This window comes from Primulina tabacum, chromosome 17 (assembly GCF_025594145.1).
Source record: "Primulina tabacum isolate GXHZ01 chromosome 17, ASM2559414v2, whole genome shotgun sequence".
Taxonomy (NCBI): Eukaryota; Viridiplantae; Streptophyta; class Magnoliopsida; order Lamiales; family Gesneriaceae; genus Primulina; species Primulina tabacum.
This window is the reverse complement of record NC_134566.1, coordinates 3,316,334-3,332,482: the sequence shown is the minus strand read 5'-3', so window position 1 is coordinate 3,332,482 and position 16,149 is coordinate 3,316,334. Positions and strand designations below refer to the sequence as shown.

Genomic DNA, 16,149 nt, shown 5'->3' with positions numbered 1-16,149 from the left:
GTGTGTGTGTGTGTGTGTGTGTGTGTGTATATATATATAATCTATTTTATTAAGCAAGATACTATCTTACCAATGGAATTGGTAGGACTTTGTGACATCAAACTAAATTTAAATATATAACTCTTATTGTATCATTTTCTTGATTTTATTTTCCTGAAACAACTTTTGTTTTAAATCTTTCAATTCTAGTATTAAGGAGATAAGATAAATAATTATTTTTAAAATTATATTTTACATAATTTATTAACTTTTAAATTAATTTAAATGTATTTATATATATATAAATAAATTGTATATTGCACACACACAATGTATCCTCAATATACTATGGAAATAATACAACTATGTATGCAAATGAAAAGAAATTTTAAAATATCGTGATAAATATTAAATTAATTTATAATTTTAAAAAGTTTAATAGATAATTGTTTTCATTAACTAAGAAAGAAGGCAAATAATTAATATTACTTATAATAATTTGTAGAATAAAACAAAAACGAGATTCTTCCAAACAATTATTACAATATCAGTATATTCACATCAATTTATCTTCATTTCCACAGTGGTATTGTTAGATAATTCATCTTACATTCGGTATACAGTTTGTAACTTTCATAATTAGCTATTTGGAAAGCCTCGCATGAAATATTTTCCTTTTTTTATTTTACTTTTTTTTTTTATTTTTCTGAATAGCTACAGTTGCTAGCACAATTTCTCTGTGTCGCACAAAAATTAAGCATATTTCCCAAAAGACGGGAAAAGATTCCATCTTTTGCAAATTCCAAGAATGTAATTTCACTGCAATTCCTACATGAAGACATTCTTATAAAACCTAAATGGCTCTACAACAAAGTCATGAATCAAGTACCTGCAAACAAGTAAAATCCATTAACCATAGCAAGATCATCAACTTAAATTCACTCAAATCTGCGTAATTCTTCTTCTCCATGAGCAAAGTGGCACTTTTCACCAAAAGTGCAGGATCCTTTGGCGAATTTGTCACAAAGTTTTGTTTTAAAGTTGCTAGCAGAAGCAGCACCAGCCGTTCCCCGATTCTTTGTGGGTCGCCCCAAGCCTGAACTCACGTTTACTATTAGCTCACGTACCATTTGACTTGCATGTTTGATCTGATCAAATGAGCCCTCAAGCTCAATATTCTTTGAGTTGGGATCTGATTCATGATCTCGTATCACCAGCTTAGCTCCGGTTACACGAGAGATTTGCTTAGAGTTCATACCACCCCTTCCAATGACAGCTCCTACAAGAGAGGCGTCAATACTGATCTTAGCAGTGGCCGAGGCTCCAAAAAGGTCTGGTTCATTTTGCTCAAAATGACCACTACTGTATCTTCCTGGCATTTGTCCCATAGCATGTAGGTCTTCATGTGATGAACGTGCAGGCCTGCCCAGCTCCCACTCACCATGTGCATAATGGCACTTTTCTCCGAATTTGCACCCTTCTGCTGTGTTGAACTTAGTACATAAACGAGTTTTCAAAGCTGGAGGAGATAATTTATCCAGGAAAGACGGCAGCACTGCTGGATTTCGAGCAATGGGTAGAGCTGGATTGTTGCCGAGTATTTGAGCTACAACCTTGATGCCACCAGGGACATAATGCAAGAAGTGGCATCCATCCCCAAACGAGCACCCAGAAGTACTGCATACAAAATCAAACAAGATCAATAATGGGAATGGGACACAAATTAAATACGCACAAAGTACTAGGTCACTAAAAACAAAGACTAAATCTCAGCTTGATATTTTTTTTCCTTTTGAAACATGGCTTGATTTTAAACAACAGAGCAAGTACGTTTCATTTTTTATCTTTGCTTGTTAAATGAAGAACGCCATACACTAAATTGTGCAGCATGGAGTGATATTTTTCCAAGGCATGAATAGTCAATTTTGGAAACATTTATTCAGCCACAGTAGATCTAAAAGATGTGAAACATCCTTGCAAACTATTTCAGCGATTGAAGGAAATATAGAAACTTCAGAGAAGCAATGACATTAAGAAAAACAACAGGCTGGTCACCATCACATGTAAACTAACAAATGCATATCGAATTTTATATTTTATAAAATACTTTTTTCTTGAATATCATTCATAAAGATTTCAGATTGATCATTCGACCAATTAGTAAGCCAAGTTTTGGATAAAAAATTAGAACCGAAGCTCTAGAAGCCAAAAATATTTAACTCACATTAAGAGTTTGAGACACAATGTTAGGCAACAAGAAAACCCAGAATACATGTCTTGGTTTGGAGTTTGGACCACTTTAGAGGTGCTAAAGTAGTTCATTTACTGAAAATAATGCTTGTGGAAAGATATATTTACAAGTTTGGTAAATGGAAAGCTGCTAAAAACAAAGACAAAATATACGTCAAAGTTAAACCCCCTAGATTTTTCTTCACAGTAATGTGAAATTCATCAAAGTTTACATTCATTATAGTCCCATATAAACAACCACTGACTCGTGGAATTAAAAACAATGAACTTTATGACTTAAAGACATCCAATACAGCACATAAATAAATTTACCTTAATTCAGTGAAGCACAGAGGTAACTAATACTAGAAACAGTCAGCAACGTATTAACATCAGACAGATGAAAGAACCCACCATCTAGCCTTTTTAGCATTATTTGCGCAAGTGCACCCAAAAGGGATATCCTTAATATGATTATAATCCTTGATATGAAGTAAACATTTCAGTCTACAAAAGATCAAACTCAATCCCCTAATAGATCAAGTTTGTAAACAATATTCATTAACTAGGACATTATTTACAGAGATTGAATGGATTGTAAAATATGAATGATAAGGGCACCAAAAACCGTTCAATAAAAATTATAGCACGTCCCCCTGAATTAAGCATTATTGAGCATCTGAAAAGCTCAACCATACTTTTGTTAACGAACAGTTCCCACTTAATAAAAGTTACGGAACTCCGAGCAAGTTGTTCATTCAATAGAACCGCCATTTCCATTCAATGACAGAAATTATTGATTATATAACCTGTGAAACAACTTTAAATCCCCAATTCATTAGTCCAGATCATGCTACATTTAAATATCGGAAAAGAAAATTTGGTTAATTGTAACAATCACCAATATATGAAAACACAATTACAACATTAATTTTAAATTGGTTATGATTAGAACCTGAAAAACTTTGTGCATGGCTTCAATTTCCCTCCTATACCAGTTGTAAAGGACTCCATTTCTGTTGCAAACAATTAATAGTCTTCCTTAGCTAAAATTTCCTTATCATGACCTCAGAATTCATAAAATATCTTAGAGCCATATGATCATAATCAATAAAATAAGTTTATCACAGTTCAAGAAGGAAAGACTTTCTGACTGACGCCCTAAAGTAATCCATGAGACAAAAACAAAAAGAGGTTTACGGGAATTCTTTAGGTGCATGCCCAATTGATAAAAAGCTCAAGCAAGACTAAAGAAATCATCGTCTCAACATGTGAAGTCCATATCTTGACGCTCCTCGAAGGCTTGAATCAAGGACTTCTTACATGTTACGGTTTTTCATTTGACAAAATATTGCTCATATGTCTAATTTTATAGTTTAAGATGTCTTAAGACACCTCATTTTAATGTAGTGAGCAGCTTTGGCATATGCTATCGGGCATTCGTACAAGCCTGCACCTGCCCTTCAATCGTTATTTTGGTTTACAATGCATCTTTCCGAGCATCTTCAGGTTTTCAAACACCTAAATTCTAAACTCACTTTCAACTTATGCAAAATTTTACTCCCTAGGAAAACAATGAATGACCACGCACAAGAATCCGAGCACCGTACGTTCAAAGCCACCCTCCCCCTCACAATAATTGAAGATAAAGAAAAAATAAACCAGAACAGAATGTTACAACAAAAATAAGAAACAATATCAAACCAATTCCTGAAAAAAAGAGGAAAGAAAGAAAGCGAACTACATTCATACCCTAAGACCACAAATGAAGAATAACCATGGACCGCTTCAAGAAAGTTCTAGCGAGAATATATGCATACATTTGCCAAAAAGAAACACGTAAACCTAGAGTCAGCAAAAAGAAGAGACACAAAACAAAAACACGAAAAATACCTTGCTTCGATTTCTTGAAATCACCATTTCCATTGAGCCCGGCTTCCACTTCGCCTCTCCTTTTCACACCACCGGTTTCCATTGCGAAAATTCTCTTCTTTCGACCAAAAAATCTCTTAGAAATTCCCGACAGCGAAGATTAGGGGCAAAGTCGAAAAGTGAAACTGCAGGTAGAAAATAGCAAACACGCAGCAAAAATTGTACACTGAAAAATGGCGAGAACAAAGATAAACCCTAGAGGGAGTAGACAAATTTCTTTGAAATAATAGAGGGAACCAGCGGATATAAAATAATACAACTTGCGACTTTTATGTTATAAATATAAGGTTTTTTGGGAGATATATATAATCAAATTGTAAATTAACATCTAATCCTACACAAAAACTCCAATTATATTGTTTCACATGTCTATAGATTTCATATTCGACCCAGTCCATTAAAAAATATTATTTTTTATATTAAAAATAATCGTATCACAAATCTAAATTCGTGAGATCAGACGACGTCTTTTAGAACACTGTATATGATATGAGACCTCCTAAATGTTGAGGATCATTTATTGCCCCGATTTTTGGATACGTCCCGGAGGCTGCCTAGTTTAGTATATGTAATTCTTTCATCTTTTTTAAAAAAGATTGTTTGATATCTTTTTCAGTCAATTTGTATCGGATAAAATTGATAATGTGTCATTGATTTTAAGTTTAAATTCGATATAAATGAATTATTTGAAAAATATGGAGTCGTCTACCGTTTTTTAAAACACTGATAAAAGGATATCTACTCACCCTGTATGTTTATGAATCTAATAATTATAATATAATAAACTTTCCATTTATCTGACTATTATTATTAAAGAAACTTAGGGTATCAAATTGAAGTATGAAAATAAAAACCAATATCCAAGAAGCACTCTTACGAGAATTATATCCGATATTGTATAGAAAATGTTATGAATAGTAGAGAATACAGAGAAGAAAGAATAATTTAGCGTCCTTTATTCAGCATTTGAGACCTCTATTTATAAAGAAGATTTACAGAATTTAAATAGGTAATAATATCAATAATCATCTACAATATCTTTTCTATAATACTCCTCATTAGATGATTATCGACTCAACAAATTACTTCTAAGAGATGTGGGAGTTCAAATGCTGTCTCGTTAAAACCTTGTCAGTAAAACCTAATGGAAAAACCTGAACGGAGGAAAAAGAGTACAACAATAGATACTCCCCCTGATCTCAATCATTTGAGATCCTTCAACTGATGCATCCCTATCTTGTGCACCAATTTCTTGAATATTGAAGTTGGCAATGCCTTTGTAAATAAGTCAGCTACATTGTCGCTTGAGCGAATTTGATGGACGTCAATATCACCATTTTCTTGAAGCTCAGGTGTATAGAAAAACTTTGGTGAAATATGCTTTGTTCTATCACCTTTGATGTAGCCTCCTTTTAACTGTGCAATGCAAGCACTATTATCTTCGAATATTACTGTTGGGTCATCTTTGGCTGTTGGGAGCCCACATAATTCTTGAATATGTTGTGTCATAGATCTCAACCACACACACTCCCGACTTGCTTCATGCATTGCAATGATCTCAAAGTGATTTGAAGACGTCGCTGTTAAGGATTGCTTCACCGAATTCCAGGATATAGCAGTGTCTCTTCGTGTAAACACATAACCTGTCTGGGATTTAGCTTTATGTGGATCAGAAAGATATCATGCATCTGCATATCCAATTAAAGAAGACTTTGATTTTGTCGAATAAAATAATCTCATATCAGTTGTACCCCGAAGGTAACGAAATATGTGTTTTACACCATTCCAATGTCTTCGGGTTGGACATGAGTTATATCTCGCTAAAAGATTAACAGAAAATGATATATCTGGGCGAGTACATTCTGCGAGATATGACAGTGTACCAATGGCACTTAGATATGGTACTTCTGGACCAACAATTTTTTCTCCATTTTCAAGTGGTTGAAAAGGATCTTTGTTAGCATCAAGTGATCGAACAAACATTGGTGATGCTAACGGGTGTGCCTTGTCCATGTAAAAGCGCTTTAATATTTTTTCTGTATATGATGATTGATGAACAAATATTCTCTCTTGCAAATGTTCAATTTGCAATCCAAGACAAAATTTTGTCTTTCCTAAATCTTTCATCACAAACTCATTTTTCAAGTAATTGGCAGTTTTAGTAAGCTCTTCTGGAGTGCCAATAAGATTTAGATCATCAACATATACTGCCATAATTGCAAAACTCTCATATGTTCTTTTTATAAAAGCGCATGGACAAATAACATTATTTGTGTATCCTTCTTTTAACAAATATTCACTAAGACGATTGTATCACATGCGACCAGATTGCTTTAATCCATATAAGGATTTTATGCAGTTTTATTGATAACATAGCATTGGTCTCTTCACCATTTTCTTTCGATAGTTTGAATCCTTCAGGCACTTTCATATATATATCACTATCAAGTGAACTATCAAGATAAGCAGTTACAACATCCATAAGTCGCATATCAAGAGTTTCTGATAGTGCTAAACTGATTAGGAATCGAAAAGTAGTGGCATCCATCACAGGTGAATATGTTTCCTCATAGTCAATTCCAGGTCTCTGCGAGAAACCTTGGGCTACGAATCGGGCATTGTATCTTACAATTTCACCATTTTCATTACTCTTTCATACAAAAACCCATTTGTATCCTACTGGGATTACATTTTCAGGTGTTCGTACTACAGGTCCAAACACTTTATGTTTTTCTAGTGAGTCTAATTCAGTTTGTATGGCCTTCTTCCACTTTGGCCAATAATCTCTTTGTTGACAATCCTTAACGGATTGTGGTTCTAGGTCTTCATTATGTATGATGTCAAGGGCGACATTTAGGGCAAAGACATTGTCAACAATTGTGTTATTTCGATCCCACAATTTTCGAGATGATATATAATTTATTGAAATCTCATTATTTTCATGAGAATTTGATTCTTCAGAAATAACATTATCCAAGTTTGGTTCATTGATTTCTCTTACTATATCATCCAAGATTTCTTCTTCGGGAGCTTTTGAATTTTCTTTCTCTTGTACATTTCTTTTTCGAGGTACAATATCCTTTGAACCAATTGGTCGACAACGCTTCTGGCATATTTTAGATTCATTTGCAGGTTGAATAATAAAAGCTGGTCCTACGGGGACATCAATTTTTACAGGGGTATTCTCTGCATGTATATGTGACTTTGTCACATTCTTTGTATTAACAAAAGCATCGGGCAATTGATTTGTAATTCTTTGCAAGTGAATGATTCTTTCAACTTCTTGCTCACATTGATTATTTCGAGGATCATAATGAGATAGTGTTTTCTCATTCCAACAAATCTTTTGTTGTTCTTCGGGACACAACTTTATTTCCCCTAGATTTGGAAATTCCAATTCATCGAAGTGGCAATCTGCAAATCTCGCAGTAAACAAATCTCCTGTTAAAGGTTCCAAAAATCTAATAATAGATGGTGAATCATATCACACATAAAACCCAAGTCTACGTTGTGGGCCCATTTTGGTTCGTTGTGTAGGTGGGAGAGGGACTTGTACTGCACAACCAAATACTCGAAGGTGAGAAACATTAGGCTCTCGACCATAAGCAAGTTGTAAGTGTGAGTATTGGTGATAATTAGTTGGCCTTATACGAATTAATGATGCAACATGTAATATGGCATGGCCCCACACAGATGATGGAAGTTTGGTTCTCATCAATAATGGTCTAGCAATTAACTGCAAACACTTAATAAATGACTATGCTAAGCCATTTTGTGTATGAACATGGGCAACTGAATGCTCAACTAAAATCCTATTGACATACAATAGTCATTAAATGTCTGCGATTTAAATTCAGCAGCATTATCAAGATGAATTGTCTTGATTGAGTGATCTGGGAATTGAGCTCGTAATTTAATAATTTGCGCAAGTAATCTAGCAAAAGCTATATTTCGAGTTGAAAGCAAACTAACATGTGACCATCTAGTAGACGCATCAATCAATACCATGAAGTATCGAAATGGTCCACATGGTGGGTGTATAGGCCCACAAATATCCCCATGAATTCTCTCCAAGAAGGTTGGGATTTAAACATCAATCTTTGTAGGGGAAGGTCTTATAATTAGTTTGCCTTGTGAACAAGCTACACATGGATAATCATTGTGTAAAAGAATCTTCTGGTTCTTTAGAGGGTGTCCATGTGAGTTAATAATTATTCTGCGCATCATTGTTGCCCCAGGGTGACCAAATCGATCATGCCATAATTTGAAGCTCTGTTGGTCAACAAACTTCTGGTTTGTGACATTGTTTGCTTCGACTGTTTTTATTGTTGTAAAATACATTCCAGAAGGGAGTGCACATAATTTTTCTTTTATTTGCTTCTGGCCAGATATAATAGATGTTATGCAAATGTATTCGAAATTATTTTCATTTAATGTTTCAATATGGTATCCATTTCGGCGGATATCTTTAAAGCTAAGCAAATTTCTACTGGATTTGCTCGCATATAGGGCATTTTCAATATATAGGCTTGTATTATTTGGTAAAATGATTTTTGCCTTTCCATAACCTTCAATAATTTTTGATGCACCCGATATTGTTGTAACATTATTTTTAGCTAATGTTAACTCCAAAAAATACCTTTTATTTTGAAGAATGATATGTGTTGTACCACTATCCACTAAGCATTCATCCTGACTTTTCATCGTTAATCTAAAATAAAAATATATAATTCAATAAGCTAAATATGATAAATAATGTGTAAGACTTTCAAAGGAAATATTTTATTGAATAATGAAAATATTTATTGAATAAAAAAATAAGCCTCCATGACAAATCATAAACATGAACTGAACAACAAAACATAGAACGAGACCAGGATAACCTAATAAACAATAGAAATTCAAAGTAGGAACAATACCAATGAAAGCAATTACTTATTATTTTATAACACACCACCACCAATCAAATTATCTATATTTCCATCTGGATTAGCAAAGAAATCAGGGACGTCCAAGTGAGTTATATCAATTGGATCATCATTGTCCACAAAATTTATCTCCATTTTTCTTGATTGATTTTTGGTATAGATCCACAAGATGTTTTGCCGTACGACAGGTACGAGACCAATGCCCTTCCATTCCACATCTATAACATTTTTCTTCATATACTTTGGAACTTTTCTCCTTTGCTTCTTCATTATTGAAATTCCACTGATGGTGGCTTGTTTTATGTTTCTTTCTATTTTGTTGCTGATAGTATCTTCTTTGGCCACGCCCACGCCCACGCCCACGTTGACTTTCATCGTTATGATTTTGAGTGGAATTAGCATTCGCTTCAGGAAATGCAATTTCATATTCTTCAGGAATTTAGTTCCATTTATTTCAGGAAATGGTGTGGATCCAGTTGGGTGCATTTGGTGATTTTTCATGAGCAGCTCATTTTGTTCAGCAACTAGTAAGCTTGAGATGAGTTCAGAGTACCTTTGAAATCCACGTTCACGATATTGCTGCTGCAGGAGCACGTTTGATGCTTGAAAAGTGGAGAATGTTTTTTGTAACATGTCTTGATCAGTGACTTTCTCTCCACAAAGTATCAGTGTGGAACTAGTCTTGAATAATGCAGAGTTATAGTCACTTACGGACTTAAAATCTTGTAACCGTAGGTGCATCCATTCATATCGGGCTCTTGGGAGAACTACAGTTCGTTGATGGTCAAATCTTTCTTTTAGATTTTTCCAAAGCTCTCGTGGCTCTTCACAGTGAGATATTCGACTTTCAACCCATCATTGAGGTGATGACGGAGAAAAATAAGTGCCTTTGCACGGTCCTGCTCGTACATTTCATTTCCTTCTTTTATTGTATCTCCTAAATTCTTAGAGATAAGGTGGACCTCAGTATCTAAAATCCATGATAAATAATTTTTTCCAGTCAAGTCAAGTGCTTCAAATTCGAGTTTGGTAATGTTCGCCATTGCAACTTTTAAAAAAAAATATATAATTAGAATTATGACATAAATAGAGTAAAATTGCATTACTATTATTTAAAATAAATATTATAACAAATTATGCACATGTTACTACTTTTATTATGCAATTTTGAAATTTTGTTATTCTATTTGTTAAACTAACATCGATGCATATAAATAATGAGTTATTTTATCTAACCATTATCTAGTCTTCATTTGTGCATAAAAAAATATATAAATGAACATGATATCATTTAGTCTATCAAATTTGGTGTACATTGAGATGTGCTCAATTAATAATTTATGTATCTATTTCAAATTGCACTAATTACAAATTGTAACATTATAAACTAAAGGAAAAATAAAACTCTTTTATGCACAATTATTCTAAATACGTAAAACAAATATCACAGAACCTTGCCCAACTTCGTAAACAAGCCATATATTTCTTGAAAAGGAAAAAATCCAACACTTCGGACTTAAAGAAATACAAATTAAATTATAACAAAATTTATGTCTTAAAAAAATTACTCCCACACCTAGAATTTCTCACATTGCTGCTGCGGTTGTGAAGAAATTTTTTTTATCCAATTAATATCAATTATAGTGTTGTGATTGACTAAAAAATTATCATAAAACTATTAAATACTAGTATTCACACAATATTTTAGCGACTAGTTAAATCATCAAAATCCAAATAATATAAATCTTAAACAAGCAATCCAATATATGATATAAAAAAAAAAAAACTTGAATCAAAACAACAATTCATTTATAATCAATATTCTTGATAATCAATATTCTTCAAGAATATTGTCGAAACATATGATAGTTATCTAAATTCTTCAGGAATATGATAACGTTATATTTTATATCAATATTATTCATAGATATTGATAAATTTTTATGATTTTAGATCAAGATTCTTCGGGAATATTGATAAATCTTATTCATATATATTTTATTCATAGATCTATCAATATTTTCAACATAAAAGTCGTGTCGTGCTACTGCAGGAGCATCAACATAAAATTAAAAGTTGTGCTTATTCAGGAGCATCAATATAAATCTATAATTTGTGCTACTTCGGGAACATCAATATTAAATCTAAATATTGTACTTCTTCAAGAGCATTCATACAAGAATAAGAATAAATTATTTATAAATTTTACCTTGAACAGCGCTCGTGCTGATAACATGTTATTAATAGTAGAGAATATAGAGAAGAGAGAATGATTTAGCGTCTTTTATTCATCATTTGAGACCTCTATTTATATAGTAAATTTACAGAATTTGAATAGGTAATAATATCAATAACTATCTACAATATCTTTTCTATAATAGAAAACGGTATTTTTGTGATTAAAATTTAGATTGATGACATTTTCTGATTAAGAGGACGAAAATATCGTTAATTTAATATTCTTGGGGGTCAATAAATACTTTATTTTTAATGTTTCAAGAATGCGTAAAATCATAGCTCGACACTAGATTAATTGTAGAGTATGTCTTATGTGAGGCGGTCTCACGAATATTTATCTGTGAGACGTGTCAATTCTACCGATATTCACAATAAAAAGTAATATTCTTAGCATAAAAGGTAATATTTTTTCATGGATGACCCAAATAAGAGATTCATCTCACAAAATACGACCCGTGAGACCGTCTCACACAAGTTTTTGCCTTAATTGTATGTTATAACTTGTATACAAATTTAAAATCATTATTTGTAAAAAAATTCTTAGTAAAATATCAAACATTAATATTGATATATTGAAAATATTTTAAGTTTTAGTAATAACAAACAATTTTGAGTTGTCTCGGAATCTAGTTGTTATTTTCGTATATTCACATGTTTCTAGCTTGACGCTGAGGAGTCAGGCCGGACTGCACTCTCACTGAAATGATCATATCAAGCCGTTCCCGTTCAATATGCAATCCAACCTAACCACATTAATAAGATCAAACCGCGTATTGATCCTAGCTGGACATATCTATCAGCTAAATAACATTGACAAATCATGCACAGTATCCTACAAACTCTCGGTTGACAAGAACTTTTCTCAATATGTCAAGAGTAAATCAACTTTTCAGAAACCAAAGTAGCCAATATCGTAAAAACCAAGAAGCAATAAATGCAATGTGAAGAGAAGTTGGCAATGTCATCTTGTCGGATGTAGTACAGATAATCTTTGAAAAGTTTTCGACCGTTGGGAGATGTTCATGTATAAATATGTAGATTCAAGATCGAAGAATTAGAGACAAGATTGGAACTTTTACAATATGAAATTTACAAGATTTAAAGCACTCTTATTCTTTAAAATATCAAGTTTCTTACTAGCACACGATTACCTGTCATGTCGGTTCATCAAGAATCAAATTGTGTCACTTCACCAACTCTAACTGTTTAAAGCTATATGTTGAAGAGTTGTGTTGTATCTGTCTGAACCAAGAGTTCCAAAGACAAACATACTTATTTACCATATTGTTTGAATTGTCACTAAGAGTTTCGATTTAGGCATTGATAAGTTCTAATCGAAGTGAATTTGTACAAAGAATGTGTAAAACAAAGTCTTTTAATGGATTTATTCCAAAGTGGAAAAATGGTGGCATGAGTTGTTAATCTCCAAACATCTATAAATATCGTGCCTTATTTGCTTGTGCTTTATAATTCTGTCTGCTTTATTGTTCTTATCTACCTGCATTGTTAAACGTTAGCTTACATTGAATATATTGTATCACTAGTCTAGCTAGATGTTTTCCGCACTCAGAATCGTTTAAGTGGTCTAATAACTTATAGTGATTCAAGAAAAAGAATTAACAGCTAATAACTGTAAAGCCAGTTCGAGTTTTCAAGATATTTTAAAAGAGTTCATTTACTCATTCTAAACTATATTTTGATTCTAAAAAGTGATATTTAAAAGAGTTTTTTTCAACTCTGATATTCATATATTCAAATTACATCATTTAACAATATTTCTTTGGTTTTTTTAAAAAAGACTATGATGATTTGAAGACACGCATACGGGCACACCTAACCACACAAGATGATGATATGTGGTATGTCATCACAGATGGCCCAATGAAGATTCTCAAATACAAAATTACCATATCCATATCAAAGGAAGCAACTCAATTAGTTGAAAAACATCGATCAGAGTGGACCGTTAAGGAAAAGAAGAAAGTCAACCTCAACAATGTGGCCAATGATATCATTTACAAGACTCTTGATAAAAATATTTTTCTTAAAATTGAAACTTGTTTTGCAGTTAAATAGATCTGGAAAATCTGACCTCACTTTGTGACAGGAAATATCAAACAAAGGGGAACAAGCTGACCGTGCGATTCAAAAGTTTTACAATGCAAAGATGAAGCCCAACGAGACATTGAATGAGTTTGATGAAAGGTTTAATAGTATTGTAATGATCTTGCTTCTCTTGGAAAAGAATACTCTAACTGTGAACTTTCTTTGAAGGTAATAAGAGTATTGCCTAGAGAATGAGACATAAAGACTTTAGCAATGAGGAAGTCTAAGGACCTCAACAAACATGAGCTACATGAAAGAGTCTAAGCCTTCCACCCCTCAACCCACCAAATCTCTAGCCATCACAACATATACACAAAACAACGGTGAAGAATCCTCTAGCATAAAATCTGCTGACCAGATAATAAATGAGGCCATGCCATTATTTGTAAAAAAAAAAAAATATTAGCAAATTCATGATAAATAATCAATATAAGTTTAATTCTTATCATAAAAAAGATCAAGCTGATGATAATCAAGCTTGTTTTAACTGTGGAAAGAAAGACAATTTTTTTCAGACTGCACATGACAAAGAAGGATGAAAAGAAGCTATATGAAAGAAGGAGTTTCAAAGATGATAGAATATCATTCAGGAATGAGAAGGACAAGAAGGTGCTTGTTGCTAAAGATAACAAAAGCAAGTGGACTGATTCAAACTCAGGTCCATTATGCTCGTAGACCTCTTCCAATGAGAATTAAGAAGAGAAAGTTCAATGTCTAATGCTCACAAAAGTCGAGCTGGAAACATAATATTTGATTTTGTCTAAGATGAATTTACACAAGAGTATTTTCTCATGACATTTTACATAGTAGATGAGTTCAAAATACTTATGGAGTCATTCCAGAAAGTCAAGGCAGAAAAAAAAACAATTCTAGTAAATCTGCCTGCATGCAACGAAAAGAGCTTGAAAGCGTAAGGGTAAAAGTCAATTTGTTAGCAAAGACGCGGACAAAGTTGTGTCAAGGTCAAGTTGGTCACGGTCAACATACCATCTCGAATTGTTCTAGCAGAAAGCCAAGTCTAGCCAAACATTGCTCTATGGTGGGGAAACCTAGCAGGTACCATAATTGCAAACCGATTCAAAAAAGATACAAATGAACGGGAAGGATGAAAATTTTAAACAATATTAGATGAGATAGATAACACAACACACAACTTCAAATGTTTACTGTCACGCCCTGGGCCCAAGCCCGTGACTGCACAATAGGCCGCTATAAAAACTATTTCATATTTGTCCTCACTTTAAGAAAATGGTTAACTCAAGTTGCTATAGAAGTTTATTTTAAGTCTTTATAAAGTATTTTAAACTTTCATCAAGGCACATGTTCGTGCTTGCGCGATTGCACAATAGGCTCTTATAGAAACTACTACGTATCTGTCATCTCTTTACGAAAATGGTTAACCCAAATTGCTATATGAGTATATTGTAAGCCCTTATAAAATATTTTAAACTTTCATTTTCAACCAATGTGGAACAAAGGTATCACAATTACTCGTCATTCAGAACACAATGTCCTCGTCGTGGCCTGTCCCTCGGTCCACCAGATTCGAGAATCTAGAGATGACTAATGCAGGTTCAAGAGGTGGTTCTCATGATGTATCACTTTATCCCGTATGTTCAAGAGGTGGCTCCCACACACATATCACTTTGCCCTACTTGGAACTTATTTAAATCAACTTGTTGCTGCTACTTTTTTTCTTATTGTTCATTGTACTAAAAAATTGTTGATATAAGTTATTTTCCAATCTGAATAAATAAGAGTTGGTTTTTGGGTTGCCTAAAATTTATCTTTCCAAAGATAAGATATGTACCGCATTCTATCTTGGTAAGGAAGTGAGATCTAATCAAAAAAATAAAAGCGTTGGTCATATACCAGTGAAGAGCTTAGTAAGAATGAGATATACTCTGGTAATTGTAGATGATTATTCCAGGTTTACTTGGGTAATATTCTTACCTTTAAAAGATCATACTATTGTCTAGTTTATCAATGTTTTAAAACATCTTCAAAATGACAAATACATTGTGATAGATAGGATAAAGAGTGATAAGGACAATGAATTTTAAAACAAAACTCTCTAATCCTATCTAGATGAACAAGGAATCAAGCATGAGTTCTCTCCTGCTAGGTTACCGCGACGAAACGATGTTAATTAGAGAAGAAATCACACCTTGAAGGAAGTAGCTAGACCAATGATGGCTTATTCTGGAATTTCTCAAAGATTTTGCGCTTAAGTAGTTAATACAACTTACAACACTCATAACATATCAATGATAAATAAGAAGCATAATAAGACTTCATATGAGATCCGGAATAGTAATATGCCTGATATATCCTACTCCAAAATATTTATATGTAAGTGTTTCGGCCATCTCAAAAGAAAAAATTCCACTGAGAGCTTCCACCGTCACCGCCGCCCCGTTGCTGTCGCGCCTACTCCGGATTTCTGAAATTCGGTGTCATAGCGTCAACGCATAAATTGTTTCAGATCTCTAGTGCGATCCAAACATGGAACAAAGTCTCCGATCATGAACTTAATTTGATGATCAAAGGAGAAAAATTCAATTGAAGGGATATACAAGAAGGACTAATTCCGCTTAAAATCTGGAATATTTTGGAGCAAGCGTTGAATAGGCAAAGATAATGATTCTAAACACCATATGGATTTTTAAATTTATACGACACTCAAAAAGCGTTTCGAACATCGAAACAAAATTTTAAAACTTCAGTTGTGCCTTGG

General features: G+C 33.2%; 1 protein-coding gene across 1 annotated transcript; it reads right to left on the bottom strand.

The window, feature by feature from the left end:
- Positions 1-716: 716 nt before the first annotated feature.
- On the bottom strand, positions 717-4,400 carry LOC142531562 (zinc finger CCCH domain-containing protein 14-like). Its single transcript, XM_075637740.1, has 3 exons — positions 4,102-4,400; positions 3,164-3,224; positions 717-1,656 (listed from the first exon to the last, which is right to left on the bottom strand). The coding sequence occupies exons 1-3, from the start codon at positions 4,181-4,183 to the stop codon at positions 918-920; spliced, it is 882 nt and encodes a 293-aa protein (XP_075493855.1). The 5' UTR covers positions 4,184-4,400; the 3' UTR covers positions 717-917.
- Positions 4,401-16,149: the final 11,749 nt, after the last annotated feature.